This window comes from Phalaenopsis equestris, unplaced genomic scaffold (genome assembly GCF_001263595.1).
Source record: "Phalaenopsis equestris unplaced genomic scaffold, ASM126359v1 Scaffold000513, whole genome shotgun sequence".
NCBI classification, from domain to species: Eukaryota; Viridiplantae; Streptophyta; class Magnoliopsida; order Asparagales; family Orchidaceae; genus Phalaenopsis; species Phalaenopsis equestris.
The window spans coordinates 2,007,506-2,019,417 of NW_018164953.1; the positions used below are offsets into that span (position 1 = coordinate 2,007,506).

At 31.5% G+C, this 11,912-nt stretch overlaps 1 protein-coding gene across 1 annotated transcript in view; it reads left to right on the plus strand.

Moving 5' to 3' along the window:
• The first annotated feature begins 1,371 nt into the window (after positions 1–1,371).
• Positions 1,372–11,912, plus strand: part of LOC110028524 (sprT-like domain-containing protein Spartan) — a 13,940-nt gene continuing 3,399 nt past the window's right edge. Inside the window, exons 1-6 of the mRNA XM_020730418.1 lie at positions 1,372–1,914; positions 9,803–9,961; positions 10,046–10,112; positions 10,189–10,269; positions 10,512–10,627; positions 11,369–11,445. Coding sequence (XP_020586077.1) covers positions 1,805–1,914; positions 9,803–9,961; positions 10,046–10,112; positions 10,189–10,269; positions 10,512–10,627; positions 11,369–11,445 — 610 coding nt within the window. The 5' untranslated portion in view covers positions 1,372–1,804. The remainder of the gene's footprint in view (positions 1,915–9,802; positions 9,962–10,045; positions 10,113–10,188; positions 10,270–10,511; positions 10,628–11,368; positions 11,446–11,912) is intronic.

Consider the following 11,912-nt stretch of genomic DNA (forward strand, 5'->3'; position numbering starts at 1 on the left):
CTTCTGACGCTTAAGAGCGGTGCGACATTCTTGGTTTTACTGGCACATAAGCGTCAATTCTAGGTGCTTAGGCACCACAATTCTTTTGCACACATTCTTTATTTTTGCTCCAAATTTGATCATTTTCACTTCTTTCACCATTTTTCACCCATTTGATTGTACCTGAAAGAAAAACACACAAATATCTTCAATTAAAGCGCAATATCTCAAAAATAGGTATAAAAATGTGTACATAAAAAACTATGTTTTTTAGGTGTATCAGTACCCTATCCATATTTTAGTCCCATATATGTAAATGAAAATTAACTAAATTAATAAGCTATATACATTATTGGACGAGTGGCCTTATTGTATAGTGGCTTGTAAATAATTAAATATATTTTTTGTTAATTGAGCTTAAATTTGATTCGACTATTTAAATAGTTAAATAAGCTCAACATGAGTTAATTTAAACAAATAAGTTTAAATCGAGCCGAATAAAAATAAACTATTTCAAAAATGAGTCCAACACGGACAACAACAAATTTGAGCTAGTACTAATCTTGGGATCGCTCAAATTTGGCTCATCTACAACCCTACTCACAATCATCAAATGATATATTAAGAAAAAAGAGGTTTTCTTAGATGGAAATTCATATATAGTATGATTTTTATTTATTTTGATATGATTTAAAGGTTGAAATGCAATGTAAATAACTATAAAAATTAAATAATAAATTTATAACATAAAATAATCAAATAATGTCTAAATCTCTCTTAATTTACTTAGTCACCAATAAAAAATATAGATTAGGAAGAACGTAAAGAGAGAAGCAATATCTCAACTTGAAAGCCTTCAGATTGATTGGGCTTCAATTATAATATGTTGTTGATTTATTTCATGAAGATTTACACACATACCACTTAATTCTTATGTCTTTACATATCTAACACCTAAATTTCAATTTTTACATACATACCGCCTTGCTTATGCATAAAAAGATAAATTTCATTTTTTAAAAGTCGAAATGATAGTATTTTTTCGTGTTATGAAAAATTTGGGTAGTATAAATATAGAAAGTACAGTTCAGGTGTTAGACGAGTAAATAGTAATAGATGACACAATATTTTAATATGATTTAAATATTATATATATTTAATTATCACCGTCGGAAATATAATATTTACAAATCAACCACTCTCTTTCATCTATTTATTAAATTCTCATTCAAATATTAAAATTTATTGTAAAATTTCAATTCATATTTGTCTGATTGTCGCTCTCATAAATTTAGTAGTTCTAAAATTATCTGCACAGAATCATTAATTTATAAATATCAATATTTTGAATGATCTGTACGTAATAACATGAGGTTTATAAATTGAGGGATGAAGAAAGAGAGGAGAGAGAGAGAGAGAAGGGGGATAAAAAAGAACCATCCACCTTACACTCTTCCAATCGATAGGGCTTCATGATGCCGTTCAAAGAATTAGGTTTTCCCATTAGATTTTCATCCCGTCGGGATTTGAAAACCCTAACCTTTCACTGCCCTCAGATCTGTTCCCGCCGGAGCTTCTCGAGGCATCGCATCACATTCGCTGGCGACGGTGGTGGTTTTCAGGTCCAAGTTGCGCGTTCATCCCCCGTCTCGCTCGCTCTCTCTCTCTCTCTCTCTCTCTCTCTCTCTCTTCTTGGAATGGCGCCTGATCATGCTAAATTTCTTTTCCGATCCCAAACATTAACATTGTAATCCTCTTTCTCATTTTCGTTTAATTAAACCCTTCACCTATTCTCTTTCTGCGCGCGCGGTTAAGTGAACCGAAGATGACCGGGCCGAGGCCGGATATCCACGAGCTCTTCTGCCATTACAATTCCCTCTACTTCAGCGAATCTCTCGGCACTTGCATAGTCTCATGGGCGCCGAACTTGACTCGGTTTGCACTCGCCTAACTTTTTTTTAGTTTGGTCTCTTTTATTGTCTTCATGGGTGTTAATGGGGTAAAATTCAAGGTTTTTTTCGGTTTTTTGTTTTAAAGGAAAGGCGAAATTGATATATAAGATTTTTATCGTATCTTTTTCCAAGTTCTAGTGCTTTAACATTGGGATTATGGAACTGGAACTGGTTAGTCAAATTTATGTTTGTAGGAGAATTTCATTTTTGGGACTTGCTAGGAAGCAGAAGGTTCATGTAATTATTCTTTAGCGTGAGGTTTTATGAAAAAAAAAATGTACTTTTTTGACTTTTTTTTTTTCTTTTGATGTTTTTTATGTTGCAGTGCTTTGTTTGGATGTGTATAGCATTTGCAAAACGGAATAGAACGTATTGTAAGCGGAGGAGTTGATTGTGTGAGAATTTTGTAAGGCCATCTTTTATGAAACAATGAGATTTAGCGAAAGCTAAACTATATTGATGGTATTGCTTATCCTTTATAGAATCTGCCACCATGCGTGCACCCTAGTTAGGGTTTTCTTGCTTGAACTCAGGCTTATCTTTTTTTAAATATGAATATGTATGGCATTTGTATAAACGAGTGGAACTTTATGTGTTTTGTTAACAAACTGGAGGAAAGTTAGGCAACACTCTACACTTCTAGTGTGGAGGTAGATGCTCATGCATATTGCATTTTAATGTTCTTATTATCAGAAACAAGGTTTAGGGATTTAACTTGGGTTTGGATATAGAGGAATTTAACTTTTATATTCTCTTTAGAAATTTAACTAAAAAGTTGTGTTCGGGAGTGTTGAGCTACTGTTATATAGTTCTCTATGATAAAGAGCTCACAAAACTAGCCAAAGTTGAAAAGAAAATATCCTTCTTATCATAGTCACAAGAACTTTGTGGTCTCCAACAGTTCTCACTTAACTTTGTTATATTCAATTTGGTATTTGGTTTTAATTTTAATAGGTATATTGGATATCAAATAGCATTGCTCAACTATTTCACCCTTTAATGTGGACTTCATAATTTGGTTTAAATGGTTTTTTGTATATGCAAGCCCTATAGATTATCTATCAATCTCAATCATAGGAGAGGATTTCTTTGTTAGTAAGCTTTATTTTTAGTAGAGAAGATATACAATTATTTATTTATCTTGAATTGTGGGGGAATTAATAATAAGATTTCATGATTTCATTATTCAAGATTGTCATAGAACTTGGTTAACTTATTTAGCAGATGTAGTCTACCTAATTTGACTGAATGATCTTTATCAACAATCGGGAATTGCATCTTTTTAGGGAACCTTGTCAAATTAGGAGGGAAACTTGTCAAAGAGATCAATCATAAGTTGATTTTGGCTAGCAAAAGGTTTTGTGCTATGTCAGGGTGCTTATGGCTTACAATTCATAGATTTAGTCACTAAAAAAATCCAAGTTTTGATCATGATTTTAATATAATTGTGTCAGCAAATTTAGGCTTTCCAATTGATTTGAGGACATATGCCATATTCTTATTGGCATGAAACTTTGGTGTGCTTATATGATTACACTTTATGTGAAATTAACTTTTATTTGTTTTGGTCAAATTCACCTTTTTATCATTGGCAATTTGGCATAATGATATTTGTTTTAGGCATTAAAAAATGATTAGTTATTTCTTGAGAGTTTTGTATTTTTGTATTTATCTTTCATATTCTTGTTGGGAAAGTTAGATTTAATTGAGGGTTCTTCTGGTTAAGACTTTGCTTTAATAATGCTCATCATAGGAAAATAGCCATAAGATATGTTTTTTTTGAGATTAAAAGCATTTTCTTATGGTATGCTTCTCTTAAATTTAGGCATTTTCTTTACTGACCATATCTTGGAGGATATGCTACAGAATTTTGATTGATTCTTATGGAGAACATGAAATTATTGAACAACTCTCCAATTATTATCTACAATGGTTTTGGCCATTAGAGGGCATTGGGCATGTTATTTTTAATTAATGCATATATCTTAGTTGTTTGAACTTGTCAATATGTCCTGCTTATTTGCAGAGTTTGGTTTTTGAAATTATGTGTAGCATTTGAATTCACTTAGTGTCTATTTGTTTTGATGTATTGAGAGTGTAGAGTAAAAGAAATGTAGAGGTTTTGAGTTTATTGGTGTTTGATTGGGAGTAAAACAAATGCAAAGAATTTTTTGAGGAATTTAGAATATTTCAAATAGCACATTCTTGATGATTTTAGGATTCGCCAAATTTGGTCAATTTAGAATATGCATTTCTCGTTCTTGCATCACTTGTCATGCTATCCCAATTAGCAGTATAATTACGTCTGCCATTGTGATCCTATTTGCTAATTTGACTTAGCTGTTTTTGGTATTCAGGTAAGAGTCGCACTAGAAACGGTGTAGGTATAATTATAGATAAGAGTTTGAAAGATAATATTATAAAAGTTAATAGAATTAGAGATAAAATTATAGCACTAAAAATTGCCGTTGATAATAAATTTTTTAATGTTATAAGTGTTTATGCTACTCAAGTAGGTTTAGATGTATGTTTAAAAGAAAAATTTTGGAATGAATTAGAAAAATTAATACAAATAATACCTTTTGAAAGAAAATTTTTTATAAAATTTTTATTGGAGGAGATTTAAATGGAAATACTGGTAGAGTGGTAGGTGATTTTATAAATATTTGTGGTGGTTACAATTAGATTTTGCTCTAGCTTATAATTTTGTTATTGCTAATACTTTATTTATGAAAAGAGATGAACATATTATTACTTATAAAAGTCAATCTAATAAAAGAAAAATTGATCTTTTTTCTTTTGAAAAAAGTAATTTGTCGAGAATTTAAAGATTTTAAGGTCATTCCAAGTGGAAACTTAAGTACTCAACATTGATTATTAGTTCTAAATTTTAAAATATTATCTTAGAATTAGATTGGGACATCTAAAAAAATAAATAAAATTATTTTTATGAATAAATTTCAAGATTCCAAGATTTAGGTTGTTCATAAAGAATCTAATTCTATGTGAGATAAAGTCATAAACATTATTGAACAAATGATAAAAGAAGTATTTGTTGAATAAAAAAAAGAATTATAAATAAAAATTATTGGTGGTGAAATAATAACATACAAAAACTCATAAGGATTGTAAGCGAACTCAACTTGAGTACTTATATGGATTGTGACCGGTAAATTGGCTAATGGATTTTTTGTAGGTCAACTCAATTTAAGAAATAATTAGGACTCAGTTTGAGACAACTTTCTGCCTGCTTTGCTTTTCTGACCGCCACTATAATTTTGTTTGAAGAACTATTATTTTCTTATTTTTTAGAATTTTTTGCGTAGACAACTGTTGTTTTCAATCTGTGATGTTAAAGTGTGGTGGTTGCCCGAAAGCTGTGGTCTGACTTTTTGAAAATAAAATAAATTTATTATAGCCACTGTGGCTTTTTGAAGAATATTTTCTTCTGCATTAGTTTCACAACTGCTTTTTCAAACAGCTACAATTGTCCCAAATTGATCCTAAATCTCATTGTATGATATTTTTTTCCACAAAGTATATTGGGAGATTTCTCATAATATAATTCATAACATACGACTACTTATTTATTTGAGGGTGAGCTGTCAAAGTGAAGTGAAACTTTGTACTCAACTTATCCCATAAGATATTATATCAAGATTTGAAGTGATGGTCTTAGGCACATCATGGAGATGAGATATTTCTTTGAAGCAGAGATCAACAATGTGTGAAGTGTTCATCTTGTGATTACGAGGAAGATATGCCATATTGGAGAAATGGTCTACTACTACCATAATAGTCCTTCGTGATATTTGGGGCAGACCCTCAACGAGGTCTATGTTAATGCCAACCTAAGACAACTTTGAAGCAGAAGGGATGTATAGAGATTTGCAATCTATCCATGTAACTTAGCTAAATTACACATACTGCTGTTTCTGATATGTTGTTTTATGTCTCATACCAACTTGGGGCAAAAGAAATTCTTTCATTAAAGGAAGTCTTATACTTGCCAAAATTACTACCATCCATTTTTATGCCACTCCTGTTAAATATTATTCTCAAGTGAACCTGTAAGAATGCACTACCTATGTTGAAAGAATAAGTAGCCATCAAATATGTGGTACTTGTAGGAGTCTCTTGGCAATGAGCCCAATTTTTTTGAAAGTCATCATTAGTGGCATACAACTCCTTCAACACTTCAAAACCAACTGCATTCGATCACACATTAGTGATAATAAGGTTGACGATTCAGAGCATTAATTACTTTGTTGGCTCCTAGATTTATTTTTAAGCACACAATATATAAAAGATAGAAACTCTACTTACGAATCTTGTCTATCTTGCAACTTATTATGGCTATTCAAGTACCTTAAGGCTTCATGATCAACATTCATGTTAAACTCACTGTCCATCAAATATGGTTTCAATGGTTGAGGCCTCTCATCATTGCATAAAATTACTTAGCATATGTTGAATATTTTACCCTAAAACTACACTCGCTCAAATTCTCTCATTAAAGCATCATATTATACCTCAAACACTTGATTAAAATATGAGAGGGCTAAAAAAGGAGCTAGTGTAATTTGGTGCTTCAATATATCAAAATTAACACGCACCTTATCTGTCCATGACAATTTGTTTGCCTTGACTCCTGATAGTGGCGTCGCTATGAAACTAAAATTTCTGCTGAACATCATGTAAACTAAAGTCAATCCATGAAACTGGTGCACCTGAGTGAAAGACTGGGTTGCCCTGATTCACGATAGCCTCTAACTTGGTTGGGTCCATCTCAATGTTGGCTACTAAAATAATATATCTAAAGAAGCAATATGCAACGTTAGAACTTGACATTTCTTCGGATGATCATACAACTCTTCCGTCCTCTATAGTGCGGTTGCATGTGATATAAATGCTCCTCTACAGAATGGTACACTAAAATGTCATTGAAGTACACAATCATGAATTTCCCTATGAAGACTAAAAAATTTGGCTCAATAGCCACATAAATGCACTAAAGTTATTGTACAAGCAAAAAAATATGATTTTCTATTCATATAATTCATCCCATTATCTTGAAAGCGCTCCTCCTCTCGTCCCCAAGTCTTGTCTGAATTTGATGAGAAATAAGTATGTAAATTAATCTTCGTAAATTTGCTGACTTCATGCAATTGATTCAACAAGTCATTTAGTCCTTGAACGAGGAATCTGCGTTCGACGATATTGTTCACTGCCCTACTATCAATACATATATGCTGTGATCCTTTCTTTTTAGGCGCAATCAAATTGATACAACACATGAATTGGTACTCTCACAAACTAATCCCTAGGCTATATGATCTTTAATATTTCTCTGTAATTTATCGAAATCTGATAGTCATATCTTGTAGGTTGTTGGGTTAGGCAGCATCAAACATAGGATGTGATCCATAAAGTTTTGAATCTTTGTGGGGGTGGTAATCCGAGTGATAAACTGTTGGTCAAAACATCACGAAACTCTAATATTCTTTGCACTATCTCAGGATATTTACTCTTATCTTTCTTTTAGCATAACCAATGTCAGTTTTATTGGCATCTCTCGCATGACCTGTTGGAATATAATGTGAGGTACTACAACTCCAAACATTTTTTAACACTTATCATAGTGGACTCATTCAAAGGAAAAATTATAATACTTTAATGTATTTTTTTTATGAACGAATATGTGTTCTTATGCCCATTATGGAATATACCATTTCATACTACCAATAAATGTAACAAGTATCTATAAATAGAATGTCACATCACACCTGCTCCTAGCTTATCTCCAATAGAAAATTCTTATAGGTATTACTTGTCAATATTGATCTCCATCTCTTTTTTCAATGAAGTTAGGGAGTTCAATTGGTAATGCTTTTGGGCGGTGAGGCTTAGCTCTAGATAAGCACTACATTCTCACAACTACCTTCTTCAATAATAAGGCTGCACACTTTTTCTTCCATTACATTAAGTACAGAAGATGTGTCAAAGCTACTGCTGCTCCTTTTTAGCCTCGGTTTGGGGAACTTGCTGAATCACAAGTATCATTCCATCATTAGTGAAGAGCTGATTCACTTCCTCATTCATATAATCTCTCGAGTCTCCATTGCCCACATCATCCCTGAGTCCTGCTTAGTGAAAGAAGTTACTCTTATGTTTGAATGATTGGAGGCAATGTGTCCATAACTAGATTGTGGACAAACTGACCCAAAAACATTCCCAGCAACTCTCTTATATATGCTATTGCATCTATAGATCTGCTATATCCATGCAATGAGACTAGTAGTTATGAATATGTCAAATCCACTGAAAGCATTTTGAGAGGTAATGGAGTGGCTTTTGTACCACATGAAAGTTGCTGTTAAAATCTAACAATAGCTTAGCAAAGGTGACTGAAATTGTGGGATTTTCTGATGCTGATCTGGTTTGTGATTTGGATAACTGAAGAAATATAACATGATATATCTGTAAGTGGAGTTGCAATCAATTGGATACTACTGAAGTTGTCGTTCTCAGACATAGAAGCAAAACATGTTACTGTTAACGAGGATGATAAGGAAATGGTTTAGTTGAGCTACTTGTGAAAGTTAAGAAAAAAATAATCATGCATTTTTTTTTTTTGTGCTAGTAGGAATGATTTGTGCATCTTAAAAAAATATAGGATTTCATTCAAGGACAACAAATCCAACTTAAATATTATTTTTTTTGGTTTGTTCAATGATGTCTAATTGCTGAATAAAGTTAAAGGATCTAAGACCCTGATGTTATGCCATAAAAAAAGTATTGTGGAGAAATTGCGTTTTTGCTAAATGTCAATTAATTTCCATGAATGATTAAGGGATGTTGCTTAGTGTTTTACAATTTAGTACATAAAAAGCACTTACTCTCTAAGAGAGAGGGAATGGAGGGATGGAGAGAGGCTGTGTTGATGGGTTGCAAGAAACTTTTTACAGGTAATTATGGGTGAAATAAAGAAATTTAGTGAGGAGAAAGAAAAATGCTAAGAGAAAATGGAAATACATGGTGCAAGTCTGATAATAATGGACACAAGTGCGGTGGTATAGTAGACAAGCATAGTTGTGCGAGTATGTGTGACATTATCGAAGAAGTATTTGGTGTTGTCAGAAAATATATGTATGGTCTTTTGTTTCGTTGTTTAAGTTCTTTATTATCCTCTTGAATTATAGTGAAATATTGTCTCTATGTGAGCATACATTTTGGCGAGACAATTTGATGACTGAATCACTTATTTTAGCTGTGTTGATTTTTTCTAATTTTCATTTTGGCCTAAATTTTACTCTTTTTTTCTCTGACAAGAGTAGTATGGGAAAAAATTAGGTATTTAATTCATTGTTTTAATATTTGGAGAAGGAATATTGGTCATTTTTTATTTGCTTGAATCTGAAAAATATTAAATATATTTGTTTTCTTGTAGAAATCCCAATATTCATTAACCTTTTTGGCGAAAGGATGTTAAAATTTGTATTATGCAATAAATATCTAGTATATAATCAAAATAAACTATGGCTCTGAAATTTGTAAGGCTCAAAGCAAAGTTACTTTCATATATGTATATTTTTTTGTTGGTAGTGGCCTAGTGGAAAAATACTTTAAGAATGCAGGGATACAGAGAGTGATCCTTTAAAATAAATTACGGAAAAATACCTTTCTTGAATTCTTGATGATTTTATTTGTTTATTAAAATCTTTTATTACTGTTTACTTTGGAATGAGTGCTTCAAATCTGTTGTTATTTATGTGTCATTATATCTAAAAACCATCTTTTTATCTGCATTTACTGTTTTGCTATTTAATTTTTTTTATCAGATTTCCATGGACTTTACTTTTTTACTGCAGCATGGCATCTTTTTGTGATTTTATAGAAGAAGGCCTATGTGAGATCCAATTGTCAGAGCCTTTGTTGGAATCTCGCTCTTCTGCTGATATAAAAAATATTTTATTGCATGAAATGATTCATGCATTCTTATGGCTTATTCATAAAAACAATAATTACAGGTATCAGGGTCCTTTTTGTTGAAGTAAGATTCATGATCCTTGCACTTTTTTTTTTATTATTTTAACTCTAATCTGTTTGTGTAGTGATCATGGATCCCAATTTTGGAATTTGGCAAATTTAATCAACTCAAACTGTAAAAATGATAATCAGGTCCACTAAACTTTCAATAATATATTTGAATTCCAATGACGAATTGCTTTTTAATTTTTCTGTGATTTATCTTCAGAGACCCTCCAATGGCTATAATATCACTGCTCAGCATGGCTTACATAATGGAGAGAATATTGACATCGTTTACCAATGGAGGGTAATATATGTACATGCATACATACATACATACATACATACATATATACATACATACATACATACATACATATATACATACATACATACATACATACATATATACATACATACATACATACATACATATATACATACATACATACATACATACATATATACATACATACATACATACATACATAATGGAAAGAAAATGTGTTTAATGTTATTTTACCATCTATATTTGAGCTTGTTTTGCAGTGTACATCTTGTGGTGATTTAATCAAGAGAGGAATGAATAGAGAGCCTTCATCTATAGACTGCATTGAAAAGAATAGTGGTTACGACTGCGGCAATCTCTTATGCGGATGGCATAGGTAAGATCTTATAGAGTTATGCTTTAAAGGAGAATGGTTGAATTCTATTAAGTATAGAAGAGTTTTGTGATTGGTTGCATGCATATTCACGGAAAACACTCGAGAGTCCATGATTTGAACAGTCATTTTTTAGCAACCTACATGCTAACTCAAACAAAAGAGGGGCACTGCATACATACCACACAATTCTTATGTAGTTACATTTCTAACACCTGAATTTTCATAGTTACATACATAACACTCTAATCTTTACTAGCACATCAAAAATATCATTACGGCCAACCTTTTAAAAGGTAAGTACACCTTTTCATGCAAAGGTTCATGACAGCAAAGTGTTATAAATTTAAATATCAAACTTTAGGTGTTAGTCTATGTAAATACAAAGTCATTGTGTGGTATCTATGTAAATTTCCCAACCAACAAAAAAAAAATGATCAAGTGTCAAAGAAATGATAGATGCTAGTTGAATAGGTAATGAGTAATGCTATGTAAGACAAATTGGGACCAATTTTTGCGCAAATTTGGTTTTAAATCTAATTATCTTCCTTGTCTTCATAAATGGGTTACCAAAGCAAAACCGTTTCTTGGTGACAAAGGCTGCTGGAGGGGGTTACCACGCTGTTATCATACCTGTGATTTTTCCATGAATTTTCTGTTTGCTTGTTACATTTGCATATATTTTTTGTTGTTAGACGTCATATTCTGAAATTCTTAAAAATAATGATCTGCCTATCCTTGCAGGCACAATATGCAATGCTCTGGTAGATATGAAAAATTCGATGATGCCTCCAGATTTAGAAAGAAAGGCATGTCTATTGGTGAGATCTTTTGTTTATTTGAAGGAGCAATTTCTAGTGTAACACTCAAATCTTGCTCTTTGATGATGCCAAATTTTAGCAGTTTTATTTACAATGATTCCGTACAATTTTTGAAGAATACAAAAAAAAAAAAAACGACCCAGATATATATATATATATATATATATGATTTGATTGTGGCATGCTCAAATACATAGATTTCCCTGTTTCAATTTTTTTTTTGCTCGGTAATAGATATATAACAGAATAGATTTTGGTTGAAGAATATAAAAAAAATACAACCCATATATATATATATATATATATGATTTCCTTAACAGAATAGATATAGTTGTTTTCCTTAAATTTTTAATGATTTTATTGTGGCATGCACAAAAAATAGATTTCCTAGTTTCAATATATATATATATATATATATATATATATATATATATATATTTGTGTGTATGTGTGTGTTTTTTCTATGC